At 36.2% G+C, this 16,979-nt stretch overlaps 1 protein-coding gene across 1 annotated transcript in view; it reads left to right on the top strand.

Moving 5' to 3' along the window:
* The window catches only part of GC (GC vitamin D binding protein), a 40,277-nt gene that overhangs the window by 10,382 nt on the left and 12,916 nt on the right, over positions 1-16,979 (top strand). Inside the window, exons 2-7 of the mRNA XM_036853818.1 lie at positions 7,750-7,819; positions 8,399-8,531; positions 10,602-10,813; positions 11,959-12,091; positions 12,392-12,486; positions 15,879-16,008. Coding sequence (XP_036709713.1) covers positions 7,750-7,819; positions 8,399-8,531; positions 10,602-10,813; positions 11,959-12,091; positions 12,392-12,486; positions 15,879-16,008 — 773 coding nt within the window. The remainder of the gene's footprint in view (positions 1-7,749; positions 7,820-8,398; positions 8,532-10,601; positions 10,814-11,958; positions 12,092-12,391; positions 12,487-15,878; positions 16,009-16,979) is intronic.

The raw sequence follows: 16,979 nt of genomic DNA on the forward strand, positions 1-16,979 counted from the left end.
GAATTTCTACATATAAGCAATATCATATGATATAAAATAGACGACGAATAAAGACCTACTGTACAGCACAGGAAACTCTACTCAGTACTCTGTAATGGCCTATATGGGAAAAGAATCTTAAAAAGAGTGGATATATGTATAACAGAATCACTTTGCTGTACACCTGAAACACAACATTTTAAATCAACTATACTCCAATTTAAAAAAAAAAAAAAAGAATTCCTACCCTGCCTTATGTATATTCATTCATCCACGGAGCTGAGGCGAGGACATTCAGGGGGTAAAATGCATACCAGTAGTTGCCATCATATCATCCAAGATGCATTTCCCAATATTTAAATCCAGAAGGATAAGTTACTAAATGTTAAGACCATTTAGAACAGGAACTGGGCCATTTCTATACTTTTTACATTTTTTTTGGAAAGATATAGCATCAAAATGTTGGCAAATTTCCTAGACTTTCTTGCATAAATGATGAATCGGGGAAGAAGAACACTGGCAGCCTTCCATGTGTCCATCTATTGTATATGTAACAGGTGCGTTAACAAGTAGGTCTCACCATCCATAAAGAACTCATCCCCTGTAGGCTTCCCTGGTGGCGCAGTGGTTGGGAATCTGCCTGCTAATGCAGGGGACACGGGTTCGAGCCCTGGTCTGGGAAGATCCCACGTGCCGCGGAGCAACTAGGCCCGTGAGCCACAACTGCTGAGCCTGCACGTCTGGAGCCTGAGCTCCGCAACAAGAGAGGCCGTGACAGTGAGAGGTCCGCGCACCGCGATGAAGAGTGGCCCCCACTCGCCGCAACTAGAGAAAGCCCTCGCACAGAAACGAAGACCCAGCACAGCCAAAAATAAATTAATTAATTAATTAAAAAAAAAAAACAAAAAACTCATCCCCTGTGCAAACTAGCTCTTCCCAACCACCCGAATGGACTTAAGAGTAAGTTCTATGATTTTTCTGATCACTCAAATAAGGTCCTCTGGTCCTTTTGAACATCAAAATAACCACCTGTTAACAGTCATGGGACTGTCTGGTTAAAGTCAAAAATTTGTAAATTCATTTAAAATTGAAGCTACTCCCCCAGATCAGGCATGATTCAGTCCTGTTGCCTTTAGTGGCAAAGGGAGGCATACACTTTCCTCTGCCTGTTCTCTTCTCCTTCCTGCTACTCTCTAGGCTGCTTTTAGTTCCTCCAGGGTTAACACAGGAAAAAGAAAAGCTAGTAGGAAAGGTAAGCAGCAGCAAACATTCAATGGGCAGCTTGGTGAGACAGTGTTGTTTTCTCTGGTTACAGGAGATGTTCAGAGTTGATATTTTCTCTTTCTGGGTTCTTTGGAGATCTCTTTCCCCATCATCCCTGGGGATCTCCCCATCCAGCTCGCACCTTAAGACCTCCCTTTGATTTTCAAGTTATCTGCATCTGCACAGAGGTGTCCTACTTTTGGTAGCCTGCCGCCTTCTAGATAAATGTCTCTCTACCTTAAAAAAAAAAAAAAAAAAAAAAGATAGGATGGTCCCAGGACAGTTTGTTCTCCTGCTCAATCTGTATCAGGTACACAGGCCACAGCAGAACTTCCCACTCACAACCCTCTCCTTTGTTGCCTCAGGCCACTTAACCAGCCCTTCTAACCTCATAGATTTCTCCAGTCTGAATCAGACACCTGTCCATTGTACCCCACCTTCCAAGGGTCAGCTATCAAGGTCTGAGTGTTTTCTTTGAAGCCCTTCTCACTATGCTTAAAGTAAGGAGATGCACTCTCGCCTCACTCTCCCAAACCCACCACACTGACAACTTTCTCCAAAACTTATTTTGCCTACTTTCCATCTTTTTCCTCAGCTGAATTCCTAGGTTTCCCTTAGAGAGTCTGGAGGTGGGTAATGAAGCAAGGGAGGCAACACCAGTGCTCACACACCCCATTTAAAGGCCCGCATTACTGGGCCTAGCTCTTCACTTTGGAAGGTAGACATATTCTCCATTTATTTTTCATTCTTGGTTCTTTTGAGGCCTTAGGTGAAACTGAGGCAAAGAAAGGAAGGAGGGATAAAAAGCTTTATTTGAGCATTATTATAAAGATGGGACCTAAGAATGGTTGCTATATCAGTAGGTTCTGACTCACTAGTTGGCACATATATTTTGACTTACCTGCTTTCAGTATTAGTTCATTCTTTTTTTAAATTTATTGAAATATAGTTGACATACAATATTATGTTAGTTTCAGGTGTAGTACATAGTGATTTGACATTTGCATACATTATGAAATGATCACCACAGTAAGTCTAGTAATCGTCTGTCCCCAAAGTTATTGAAATATTATTGACCATATTCCTTATGCTGTATATTACATCCTCATGGCTTACTTATTTTATAACCGAAGGCTTGTACCTCTTAATCCCTTTCACCAATTTTACCCATCCCCCCCAGTATCAGCAAGGAAACACCTATTTGTATCTGAGTTTGTTTTCATTTTGGTTTTTTTAATTTTTAATTTTTTTTGATATGGACCATTTTTTAAAAATTTTTAAATTGTATTTTTTATACAGCAGGTTCTTATTAGTTATCTATTTCATAAATATTAGTGTATACATGTCAATCCTAATCTCCCAATTCATCACACCACCACCCCTATTACACTTTCTCCCCTTGGTGTCCATACATTTGTTCTCTACATCTGTGTCTCAATTTCTGCCCTGCAAACCAGTTCATTTGTACCATTTTTCTAGGTTCCACATATACGCATTAATATATGATATTTGTTTTTCTCTTTCTGTCTTACTTCACTCTGTATGACAGACTCGAGGTCCATCCACCTCACTACTAATAACTCAATTTCGTTTCTTTTTATGGCTGAGTAATATTCCATTGTATATATGTGCCACATCTTCTTTATCCATTCATCTGTCGATGGACACTTAGGTTGCTTCCATGTCCTGGCTATTGTAAATAGAGCTGCAATGAACATCGCAATACATGACTCTTTGAATTATGGTTTTCTCTGGGTATATGCCCATTAGTGGGATTGCTGGGTCATATGGTAATCCTATTTTTAGTTTTTTAAGGAACCTCCATACTGTTCTCCATAGTAGCTGTATCAATTTACATTCCCACCAGCAGTGCAAGAGGGTTCCCTTTTCTCCACAACCTCTCCAGCATTTGTTGTTTGTACATTTTCTGATGATGCCCATTCTAACTGGTATGAGGTGATACCTCACTGTAGTTTTGATTTGCATTTCTCTAATAATTAGTGATGTTGAGCAGCTTTTCATATGCTTCTTGGCCATCTGTATGTCTTCTTTGGAGAAATGTTTATTTAGGTCTTCTGCCCATTTTTGGATCAGGTTGTTTGTTTTTTTAATATTCAGTTGCATAAGCTGTTTATATATTTTGGAGAGTAATCCTTTGTCCATTGATTCGCTTGCAAATATTTTCTCCCATTCGGAGGGTTGTCTTCTCGCCTTGTTTATGGTTTCCTCTGCTGTGCAAAAGCTTTTAAGTTTCATTAGGTCCCATTTGTTTATTTTTGTTCTTATTTCCATTACTCTAGGAGGTGGATCAAGAAAGATCTTGCTGTGATTTATGTCAAAGAGTGTTCTTCCTATGTTTCCCTCTAAGAGTTTATTTTTGGGTATGATGTTAGGGAGTATTCTAATTTCATTCTTTTACATGTAGCTGTCCAGTTTTCCCAGCACCACTTATTAAAGAGACTGTCTTTTCTCCATTTTATATCCTTGCCTCCTTTGTCATAGATTAGTTGACCACAGGTGTGTGGGTTTATCTCTGGGCTTTCTATCCTGTTCCACTGATCTATATTTCTGTTTTTGTGCCAGAACTATATTGTCTTGATTACTGTAGATTTGTAGTATAGTCTGAAGTTAGGGAGTCTGATTCCTCCAGCTCCATTTTTTTCCCTCAAGACTGCTTTGGCTATTCGGGGTCTTTTGTGTCTCCATACAAATTTTAAGATTTTTTTTGTTCTAGTTCTGTAAAAAATGCCACTGGTAATTTGATAGGGATTGCATTGAATCTGTAGATTTCTTTGGGCAGTACAGTCATTTTCAAACTGTTGATTCTTCCAATCCAAGAACATGGTATATCTCTCCATCTGTTTGTATCATCTTTCTTTCATCAGTGTCTTATAGTTTTCTGCATACAGGTCTTTTGTCTCCTTAGGTAGGTTTATTCCTAGGTATTTTATTCTTTTTGTTGCAATGGTGAATGGGATTTTTTCCTTAATTTCTCTTTCTGATCTTTCATTTTTAGTGTATAGGAATGCAAGAGATTTCTGTGCATTAAATTTGTATCCTGCAACTTTACCAGATTCATTGATTAGCTCTAGTAGTTTTCTGGTGGCATCTTTAGGATTATCTATGTATAGTATCATGTCATCTGCAAACAGTGACAGTGTTACTTCTTTTCCAATTTGTATTCCTTTTATTTGTTTTTCTTCTCTGATTGCCGTGGCTAGGACTTCCAAAACTATGTTGAATAATAGTGGTGAGAGTGGACATCCTTGTCTTGTTCCTGATCTTAGAGGACATATTTTCAGTTTTGCACCATTGAGAATGATGATTGCTGTGGGTTTCTCATATATGGTCTTTATTATGTTGAGGTAGGTTCCTTCTATGCCCACTTTCTGGAGAGTTTTTATCATAAATGGGTGTTGAATTTTGTCAAAAGCTTTTTCTGCATCTATGGAGATGATCATATGGTTCTTATCCTTCAATTTGTTAATATGGTGTATCACATTGATTGATTTGCATATACTGAAGAATCCTTGCATCCCTGGGATAAATCCCACTTGATCATGGTGTATGATCCTTTTAATGTGTTGTTGGATTCTGTTTGTTAGTATTTTGTTGAGGATTTTTGCATCTATATTCATCAGTGATATTGGTCTGTAATTTTCTTTTTAGTAGTATCTTTGTCAGTTTTGGTATCAGGGTGATGGTGGCCTCGTAGAATGAGTTTGGGAGTGTTCCTCCCTCTGCTATATTTTGGAAGAGTTTGAGAAGGATAGGTGTTAGCTCTTCTCTAAATGTTTGATAGAATTCACCTGTGAAGCCATCTGGTCCTGGACTTTTGTTGGAATATTTTTAATCACAGTTTCAATTTCATTACTTGTGATTGGTCTGTTCATATTTTCTATTTCTTCCAGGTTCAGTCTTGGAAGTTTATACCTTTCTAAGAATTTGTCCATTTCTTCCAGGTTGTCCATTTTATTGGCATAGAGTTGCATTTAGCAGTCTCTTAGGATGCTTTGTATTTCTGCGGTACCATTGTAACTTCTCCCTTTTCATTTCTAATTTTATTGATTTGAGTCTTTTCCCTCTTGTTCTTGATGAGTCTGGCCAAAAGTTTATCAATTTAGTTTATCTTCAAAGAATCAGCTTTTAGTTTTATTGATCTTTGCTATTGTTTTCTTTGTTTCTATTTCATTTATTTCTGCTCTGATCTTTATGATTTCTTTCCTTCTGCTAATTTTGGGTTTTGTTTATTCTTTTTTCTCTAGTTCCTTTAGGTGTAACATTAGATGGTTTATTTGAGATTTTTCTTGTTTCTTGAGGTAGGCTTGTATTGCTATAAACTCCCCTCTTAGAACTGCTTTTGCTGCATCCCAAGGGTTTTGGATTGTTGTGTTGTCATTGTAATTTGTCTCTAGGTATTTTTTGATTTCCTCTTTGATTTCTTTAGTGATCTCTTGGTTATTTCGTAACGTATTGTTTAGCCTCCATGTATTTGTGTTTTTTACGTTTTTTTTCCCTGTAGTTGATTTCTAATCTCATAGCATTGTGGTCAGAAAAGATGCTTGGTATATCAATTTTCTTAAATTTACCAAGGCTTGATTTGTGACCCAAGATGTGATCTATCCTGGAGAATGTTCCATGTGCATTTGTGAACTGTAATCTGCTGTTTTTGGATGGAATGTCCTATAAATATCAATTAACTCTATCCAGTCTATTGTGTCTTTTAAAGCTTGTGTTTCCTTATTAATTTTCTGTCTGGATGATCTGTCCCTTGGGGTAAGTGAGGTGTTAAAGTCCCCCACTATTACTGTGTTACTGTCAATTTCCTTTTATAGCCGTTAGCAGTTACCTTATGTATTGAGGTGCTTGAGGTGCATATATATTTATAATTCTTATATCTTCTTCTTGGATTGATCCCTCGATCATTATGTAGTGTCCTTCCTTGTCTCTTGTAATAGTCTTTATTCTAAAGCCTATTTTATCTGATATGAGTATTGCTATTCCAGCTTTCTTTTGATTTCCATTTGCATGGAATATCTTTTTCCATCCCCTCACTTGTAGTCTGTATGTGTCCCTAGGTCTGAAGTAGGTCTCTTGTAGACAGCATATACATGGGTCTTGCTTTTGTATCCATTCAGCAAGCCTGTGTCTTTTGGTTGGAGCATCTAATCCATTCACATTTAAGGTAATTATCAAAATGTATGTTCCTATTACCCTTTTCTTAATTGTTATGGGTTTGTTTTTGTAGGTCCTTTTCTTCTGTTGTGTTTCCCACTTAGAGAAGTTCCTTTAGCATTCGTTGTAGTGCTGGTTTGGTGGTGTTGAATTCTCTTAGCTTTTGCTTGTGTGTAAAACTTTTGATTTCTCTGTCGAATTTGAATGAGATCCTTGCTGGGTAGAGTAAGCTTGGTTGTACATTCTTCCCTTTCATCACTTTAAACATATCATGCCACTCCCTTCTGGCTTGTAGATTTTCTGCTGAGAAATCAGCTGTTAACCTTATGGGAGTTCCCTTGTATGTTATTTGTCATTTTTCCCTGTTGCTTTCAATAATTTTTATTAATTTGATTACTATGGGTCTTGGCATGTTTCTCTTTGGGTTTATCCTGCCTGGGACTCTCTGCACTTCCTGGACTTGGGTGGCTATTTTCCCATGTTAGGGAAGTTTTCAACTATAATCTCTTCAAATATTTTCTCGGGTCCTTTCTCTCTCTCTTCTCCTTCTGGGACCCCTATAATGTGAATGTTGGTGTATTTAATGTTGTCCCAGAGGTCTCTGAGACTGTCCTCAATTCTTTTCATTCTTTTTTCTTTATTCTGCTCTGCAGTAGTTATTTCCACTATTTTATCTTCCAGGTCACTTATCCATTCTTCTGCCTCAGTTATTCTGCTATTGATTCCTTCCAGTGTATTTTTCATTTCAGTTATTGTATTGTTCATCTGTTTGTTCTAATTCTTCTAGGTGTTTGTTCTTTAATTCTTCTAGGTCTTTGTTAAACATTTCTTGCATCTTCTCAATCTTTGCCTCCATTCTTTTTCCAAGGTCCTGGATCATCTTCACTATCATTATTCTGAATTCTTTTTCTGGAAGGTTGCCTATCTCCACTTCATTTAGTTGTTTTTCTGGGTTTTTATCTTGTTCCTTCATCTAGTATATAGCCCTCTGCCTTTTCATCTTGTCTATCTTTCTGTGAATGTGGTTTTCCTTCCACAGGCTGCAGAATTGTAGTTCTTCTTGCTTCTGTTGTCTGCCCTCTATAGTTCATTCTTTTTCTTAATTTATTTCTTTAATTTTCATTAAAGTTTATAGCATGCCATCAAATTTTGATCCATTGTGATAAAACAGAAAGGCACCAAAAAGTGAAATTGCATATAGGTATTGAGAAAAATGGTACTTTCACCACTGATGAATCATGTGGAAGATCCCCCTTTGTATATATACATTTAATACAACATTCATTTAAAAGGAAAAAGATACTTTTATATATATATATTTCTGGTTCCTAGGTCGAGATTATGAGAAAGATAAAGTCTGCAAGGAACTCGCCAGCCTGGGAAAAGATGACTTCACATCTTTGTAAGTATGAGGTACTCGCTCACTCTCCTGGTTACCTGACCTTGAATGAAGCTAAGTGTGAGGTATCTTCAATTCTGCGTCAGGGACTGAACTGATCTCCATTAAGATTAAGAGGATAGAGCCCCGGGGTCAAAGTGGGCAGAGATGTCAGGCAAATGGAGGACATCCAAAGATTCCAGTTGAACTACTGTTAATATGGTCTAAGAATTTGTTACAAGTATACTAATGAGTTGAGAAAACAAGTAAGCATAGTTTTCTAAGGTGAATTAAAAGGCAAATAGTACATGCTAGGACGCTGGCACTCAAAGGCAGCAAGGTAAAGGACAGGTTCATTTGGGGAGGCTTGAGAGAGGAAAGAACATGAGGCTGGTTTGATGGAACTCCCAAACCCAAGTTCTACTGTTACAAGATGCGTTTTTGTTCTAGGTAAACTTATTTTTAAAGCCAATGTCATATTTTCATTAGTCAAGAACATGTGTGCAATAGTCCACTAAAAAATTGAATAGATTTCATATTAAAATAGTGCAAATGTGAAAACTTTAAAAAATTCTGCATACATTGACTTCTATTTCTCCTCAGGTCAATGGTCCTATACAGCAGAAAATTTCCCAGTGGCACCTTTGAACAGATCAGTCATCTTGTGAATGAAGTTGTCTCCTTGACAGAAGCCTGCTGTGCTGAGGGGGCCGACCCTGACTGTTATGACAACAGGGTAGGGTTGTGTGGGTTGTGTGGTTGGCCATGTCTATGCTGGCCCATAGAAGGGGGTCAGGACAGGCCTTTACGTCATATCTTGGGGAAATTTTAGACAGCAACCCACCTACTCCAAGTTTGAGGGAGATATGAAGTCTATTACCCTAGAGCCCAAATTTATTCTGGTATAGTGAACCAATTCTGCCCATTAGTCCTACAAGGTTCAAATGAGAAAACTGGGGTGTATATTATTAATTCATGGACCTCTCAAAATAATTCTAATATAGTCTGTGTATCTTAGAAGCCTACCAATACCCATACCTGTATCATGCCAAGACTGGTACCAACTGCCCTGGAAAAACTTAGTGTTGGTTTCAAGTTATTTGGGGGTTCAAAAATTGCCCTATATATACACACACAGTTCTGCGTTTTCTACCTTAGAGTATACACGCAGAAATAAAAAATGCTGAAATGACAGTTCTCAAAATATAGACAACAGCTGAAAAATGTGAAACTACAGGTGTTTCTAGCAATTTACTGATACTGTCCATCAGGATGAATAAAAATGACATTTAGCTGCATCTTGATAAAGGCCTCTACAGACAAATGTCTCCCTGCTCAAGACTGCAGCAGTTACCCAACAGACACAATGCTCCAAAGATCTGATTAGAATATATTCTATGTCTCTTACCTATTAATTTCTTTACCTGGCCCTTAACTACTTTCTAAGAACTTTATCGTTTTCTCCCACCAACAACAACTCCACAAATAACATGTCATTTCAACACAACCTTCTGCACTATCTTAAAATAAACAAGCAAACTACCAACTACAATCAAAAAAACAGAACACATGTTTATTTCCATTTTATTTTATATATTTGCTAATCCATCCCTTGACCAGAAATGTTTGGTCATAACCCATCCAAGATTGTTAGAGACAGATCATAAGAACAGAGATAGCATTGACATTTTTTGGATAACACCTTTTTCCTGCTGTACAAAGCAATTTTTTTTTCTACAAATATGTTACTTTTTTTGTAAACTTTGTTTTTTTATTTGAAAGGAGGTAATAAAAAAGGAAAAATAGGAAAGTTGCCAGGGAAAGAAATGGGAAAAGATTCACTGTTTACTTTTGGTTTACATAAATGATTCATCATGTTGCTTTCCTTCATCGATAGGAAAGATCTTTAGAAGTTTTACCTTCAAAAGATATCTTATAAAATAATTGTAAAGATGTCAAAATCTTTTTCCCATGTAAATCCCCGATTTTTTCCATGGGCTTATTTCTATTTCCATGGGACTATTTCTATTCCACATTTTTATTCCAGATATCAAATTCTTTCCAAAAAGAACATTTTGTTGCTACAACTGCTTTGGTGGTACTCTTACCATGGGCTTAGTCTGCCCACACGTATCTATGTACCACTGTTGAGGCAGTAAATTAAATTGTACCAGTGCTTCAACCCATGATGCACAGGAGAATAAACTTTGGGACTTTGGGAAAAAAACAGACCCTCAGGCCTCATCTTTGACCTACTGAATCAGAATTTCTGTGTTATGCAGCCCAGGCATTTCTTATTTTTATACAGTGATGCAAAAGCAGGCTCAAGAACCACTGAGTAGGAGAATGCAAATCAATGTTGAAGATGAAAGCAGTCAAGGATTAAGAGCCTGTTCATTTAACAAAGGGAGGGGAGGAGGGAAGAGGGAGGTCCCCATTCTTAGCGGTATTTAGAAGAGAATACAGATGGGAGATCACATCAGAATCAATGGAGCTTTTTCAAATGACCTCCCTCATCCTTAGAGATGTTAATATCCCTGTGGATAAACACTGAACTAGAGGATCAAACCTCTAACAGCTGCAATCACATACAGTTCACTTGTTAATGAAGGTTCTCTTTTGGTACTACTCTGAGTCTTAACATAAGACCGTGTACTAGCCTATAACTAGAATAATGCAGCTTGTCATGGCCAGTTTGTTACTAATGAGAATTTTAAAATTTAAGACTAAGATGTTATACTAAATGGAGAACTATAAGCCTGGAAACTTGCACATATGTGAGTTTACTTTTCTTTTCTCATTCTAGACTTCAGCATTGTCTGCTAAGTCCTGTGAAAGTGACTCTCCATTCCCAGTGCACCCAGGAACTCCCGAGTGCTGCACCAAAGAGGGCCTTGAAAAGAAACTCTGTATGGCTGCCCTGAAGCACCAGCCACAAGAATTTCCTACCTATGTAGAGCCAACAAATGATGAGATCTGTGAGGCATTCAGGAAAGATCCCAAGGGGTTTGCTGATCAGTAAGCTGCTTTCATCATATGTAAAACTTCAGGGCATAAAATAACATACATGTCTAATCTAACCCCCTATTCTATATAAACACCTCTTATACTGCAACCCAGACAATTACCAATAACAAAAACTTGACTGTCACCCACAATATCCCATCTCTGTCAGTGCCTATTACAAATAGCTTTCTCAGATGGAGATGAAGTCAACTTTCCCAAATGCCTACCCTCTCTCATCCTAGTTCTAGTATCTGAAGCAGACTCACTTGGATCCCCTGTCCACATGACATGTTCAAGTATTTGACAGCAGCTATTGGGATTCCTCTTACGTTAGGGATCCTTGCATACTCCATCTGATAGAATTTTATTGCTGTGCACAAGTATTTAATTTCCAGTAGAGCATAAGAAATAAACAGCTTTTTTTCATTCTTACAGTACATTCCCAGAAACACTTGTGAACATGACACTTGTTGTACCACATTAGTGGACATAATACTTTCACCTTATTGTTTAACATTCATGAAAAGCCGATTATATATTGATTCTTTACTCTCAGAAGATCATAAAGTTGGAAAAAAAATTATGATAATAGAAAAAATATATATACACACACAGAAGTCAAAAGCAACATCATTCAAACTGGCTTTAGAAGTATGAAATCAAAGTCATGATTTCATAAAAGTTGGTTGGCTTGCCCATCCCTGTAAATTCAGGGAGGATTTTGCCTAAGATCTCAGTCTCTTTAGACACTTAGTGGCTTATGCTCACAAAAATTAAAATAATTTCAACAAACAAACAAGCCTATACATAGCAATTGTCTAGAATAAACAGATAATGAAAGATAATTCCATTACCTTCATTTCAATTTTTTCCACCAACGTTAATAAGCAGCTACCATAGGCCATGCATATGGTAGATGCTAAAGGAATAAAGGAACAAATGACCCCTCCCAAGTAATCTACATGGAAATTTAGAAAAGATTTTTTAAATGAAGATATTGATTAAAAGTGACTAGTATTATAACCCTTTCTCTAAATCCCTAGTGCTTTTTAGATATTATAACTATCAACTAACATGCACCCTTTTTCCATCAAAATACTTCTGAAAAAGATTGTTTCCCACAAATGTTTTGACCAATCCTATTTTTCCCCCCACAGATTTATGTATGAATATTCCATTAATTATGGACAAGCTCCTTTGACACTATTAGTCAGTTACACCAAGAGTTCTCTCTCCATGGTAGGGTCGTGCTGTACCTCACCAAACCCAACAGTATGCTTTTTGAAAGAGGTAAGTGTCATTTTGTTACATAGTTATGTTCTTTTTTCTTCTTCTTCTATTAATACCGTTCCTTTCAAATAACGTTAGAAAGATTCCGATTCTGGAATCCATAAACCTTTTTAAAATGCCTCTTTTGTATTTTGTTAATTGGAAAAAACACACAACCACCTCTGCGGAAAAAGTTCCGTTGGTCAGAATTCAGTTTTCTAGTCATCAAAAGGAGTCCAAATGGTCTCTTTTTGGCCATTTCTGCACACTGCTTTCAATGGATCCTGACCATCTAATGACATTCTCTCATTTATTTTCTAGAGACTTCAGCTTAAACATTTATCACTTCTCACCACAATGTCAAATAGAATCTGTTCACAATACTCTGCTTATGGGAAGGAGAAATCAAGGCTCAGGTAAAGATTTAGCACCATCAGCATGTATAGCTGTTTGTTTCTGCACTATTGATCCATAATATTAGGATTCTCTAAGAAAATGTTTGTAATAGAAGATACAAACCATAGTGTTATGCTCTAGTAATCCTCAAATAGGGCCCAGTTATTTTTTCTTTTCTCTACACAAAATATGAATAAGGAACAAAACTTTCCTAAAACATAATTTGATTTTAATCAACCTTTTCCATATATTCACATGGGAAGACTGGTAGACCACTAGAAATTATCTCCTCAGTATTCATATTAGCATGTATTACAAAACACACGAGCAAAAACAATTGTTTTTATTCATCACCTATTACTTGCTTTGCCCATGTTTTTCTTGGGAAAAAACTTCCTGAATTCTTGTTATATGAAGCTTAGTGCTCTATAGTGTACATCTCATAAGCTTCATGAATTTATTCTAATTACTTACTTTGTTTATAAGCTTCACTTTGATTTTTGTATGGCTATTGTTAATTTCACAATTTTGACAGTTTCTATGTTTACACGTCTCTCAACTCCTCAGACATCTAGATTTGCCAGCTTTATATCTTCAGTATTTAGAGTCTCTTTAATTCCTTTTACTCTGATCCACAAGTTTTTTCCTCTAATGGTAATGAAAGAATTCATGCTGGCACCAGATCTTAAGGTTCCCCCAAAGGGCATAGAAACTTTCATGAGTCCTTTAAAAATAATCTTCCATTAGAACTACTGAAATACTAAATGGCATCTTCTCTAAAACTTCCCTTTAGTTTTCCTTGCATTTAGAGTATTTGGCATGCAGAGCATAGGAATTCATAGTATAAAACCCCCTATAACAATATACATATATGTCTTAATCATAAATTTATACTTGCATTAGTGTCTAGGAATTTACTCCAAGGAACTGAGTGTGGACAAAGATTTAGCTAAAAACATTGCTGCCACATTTTTTTTTAAATATGAAAAACAGATATTTCCTAATAGAGCATATTTAAATCAATCATGATATATCCATTTATGAGAGAATGCCAGTTTGTTATAATTATATTTTAAAAGAATATTTAATGAAAACAAAGTGTTGCTAAAAGAAATCAAAACTACAAATAGAAAGACATTTCATGCTTATGGATTGGAAGAATATTGTAAAAATATCCATACTATCCAAAGCAATCTACAGATTCAATGTCATCTCTATCAATATCCCAATGGCATTTTTTTTTTTTTTTGCTGAAACAGAAAAAAAAAAATCACCCTAAAATTCATATGGAATATCAAGGGACTCCTTATAGCCAAAACAATCTTGAAAAAGAACAACAAAGTTGGAGGTCTCACACTTTGATTTCAAAACATATTACAAAGCAACAGTAATAAAGGCACTGTGGTACGGGCATAACAAGATCTAGAGAGACCAGTGGAAAAGAATAGAGAGCTCATGTAGAAACCCTAATATATATGGCCAAATGATTTTCCACAAGGGTGCCAAAACTACATGATTGAGAAAAAAGTCTCTTCAACAAATGGTGCTGGAAAAATTGGATTTGCACTTGCGAAAGAATGAAGTTGAACCCTTACCTTACACCATATATTAAAATTAATTCAAAATGGATTAAAGATCTAAATCTATAAAACTCCTAGAAGAAAACATAGGGAAAAAACCTCAGGACATTGGATTTGGCAATTTCTTGGAAATGACACCAAAGCATAGGTCACAGCAAAAATAGATATATAGCACTACATCAAGCTTAAACTACTGCACTTTAAAGGAAAAAACCAAGTGAAAAGGCAATCTATGGGATGGGAGAAAATATTTGCAAGTCATCTATCTAATAAGGGTTTAATATCTAGAATGCGTAAGGAACTTCTACAGCTCAACAAAAAATAACTTGATTAAAAATAATTGAATAGATGATTCAACAAGAGATACGTAAGTGGAAATATATTCAACATCACTAATCATAAGAGAAATACAAATCAAAGCCACAATGAGATATCATCTCACACCTATTAGGATGACCACTACCAAAAGAACAGAAAATGAGTGTTGGCAAGGATATGGAGAAATTGGAATCCTTGTGCACTGCTGATGGGAATGCAAAATGGTACAGCCATTGTGAAAGATAGTATGAAGGTTTCTCATAAATTTAAAAATAGAGTCACCATATGATCCAGCAATCTCACTTCTGCATATATATCCAGGGAAATTCAAAGCAGAACCTCAAGGAGATATTCGCACACCCATGTTAATTGCAGCATTATTCACAATAGTCAAGAGGTAGAAGCAACCCAAATGTCCACTGACAGATGAATGGATAAAGTGTGATACATACATACAATACATACCTATATCACATATTATAGAGTCTTAAAAAAATTCCTGTCACATGCTACGACATGGATGAACATTGAGGACATTAGGCTAAGCAAAATAAGCAGTCACAAAAGGACAAATACTGTATGATTTCACTCATATAGAATATCTAAAGTAATAAAAGTCATAGAAAAAGAAAGCAAAAAGGTAGAAGCTCACCAAAGGCTGAGGGTGGATCAGTGGGGAGGGGGCAGTATTTATGGGTATCGAGTTTTAATTTTGCAAGATAAATTTCTAGAGATCTGTTATATAAAAGTAAATATACTTAACATTACTGAACTATACACTTAAAAATGGTTAAGATGGCCAATTTTATGTTTTTTGCCACAATTTAAAAAGATTGATATAGAACCTATTCCTGATATATTAAGTGAAAAAGGAAAATAGGTGAATGGTATAGCAGAGCACAATCGCTTATAAAATACCTTGTAAGCCTTATAAAATACATCAGGGTAATACACCAAAACATCAACATTTATTAACTCTGTGGTCTAGGGCTATAGGTCTTCATTATTTCTTTTATCTGTAGTTTCTAAAATGAACTTATGAAAATTTTTAAAGACTATGAGGGGTCACAAAAACACAACGCTGGCCTTAATGAATAGACATTAGTGCTTTCTTTATTGCCATTTTAGATCTAACATTTTTTTTATCACAACTATTTTTTTTTAACATCTTTATTGGAGTATAATTGCTTTACAATGTTGTGTTAGTTTCTGCTGTATAACAAAGTGAATCAGCTATACGTTAGATCTAACATTTTAAAGGCATGCTTCAACTACGTAGATCTGGCCAGAAGAGAAGCTCTATATCAGTACTGAAAATATGAAAAGATCCATTGGGGATGACTGAATTTTGAATAGTGACTTCTGCACAAAGGATCCATCACATAGCAGTTGTGCTCTACGCAGCTGTTGAGGAATTAAAACTATGCTAATACTCCTCCCGACTCTGTGTTCATAATGAAACCAAAAAAAACTGAGAATATGGGTAAACTACTAATTCATTTTTAACTGTTTAGCCATCTCATAAAATTTGCCCAGAAAGTGCCTACTGCGAATCTGGAAGATGTTTTGCCGCTGGCTGAAGGTATTACTACAATCGTCTCCAAGTGCTGTGAGTCTGCCTCTGAGGACTGCATGGCTAAGGAGGTAAGAAAATCGTCATCATCACGAGCCACATACTGAGTGGCAGGCATTCTCCTAAGCAGCTTTCTACATGCATCATCTCAATGAATCCTCATATGTATCCTATGAAATTTAAATATATTGTTAACTCAATTTTACAGATGAGGGAAACAGAAGATTAGCAAGGATTAATACTTTGAAGTCATACAACTAGCAAGTGGCAAAGTCCACACACAAGGACAAGATTCTGATTCCCAAGACCTTACTCTACCTACAGAGCCCAATGCAGATCTACTAGTCATATATAGTTAAGTTTAAATTAAACTTCAACTTTGGTAACACTAGCCACTTTTCAAATGCTCAGTATTGCACAGTACAGATAGAAATTATTTTTCATCATTCATCATCTGTTCTATTAGACAACACTACAACCATTATTAAAAGTGTCTAATGTTTTTGTTATGTCTATTAAAATTTGATAGTCATCCAAATATCTCACCTTTCATTTATATAATCCTTTCAAGTAGATACAAATTTGAACTGTTACTTAAATAAAAGTCACTACGTGTCTGTGGACCTCTTTAGAAATAGATACTTTGTTACCTGGCCTTTTTTCATTAAGGATACCTGTCTGTGTCCATAGGTGTTTTTCTATAACCTGACTTATAATGGTTAAGTGGGACTCTATGTATGTATTGCATATGCTGCATTTATCTACCTAGATATGCCATCTTTTTATTTAACCAGTCCCCTTTTATTGGATTTAGGTTGTTTCAGTTTAATATGTTAAGCAATGCTGCCCTAATAGCCTTATAGCTAAATCTTCCCTTCACCCATAATTATTTTCTGAGAGTAAATGCGTGGAAATCAGATTGTATACTTTAAGGCTCTTAGTACACATTGACAAATTGCCCTCCGCAAATGTCCTACCAATGTACCTTGAAAGAGCATTCACACTGACTTTTGTAAGCCTTCCTTATTTTTAATTAGACTAA

Source organism: Balaenoptera musculus, chromosome 5 (assembly GCF_009873245.2).
Source record: "Balaenoptera musculus isolate JJ_BM4_2016_0621 chromosome 5, mBalMus1.pri.v3, whole genome shotgun sequence".
Taxonomy (NCBI): domain Eukaryota; kingdom Metazoa; phylum Chordata; class Mammalia; order Artiodactyla; family Balaenopteridae; genus Balaenoptera; species Balaenoptera musculus.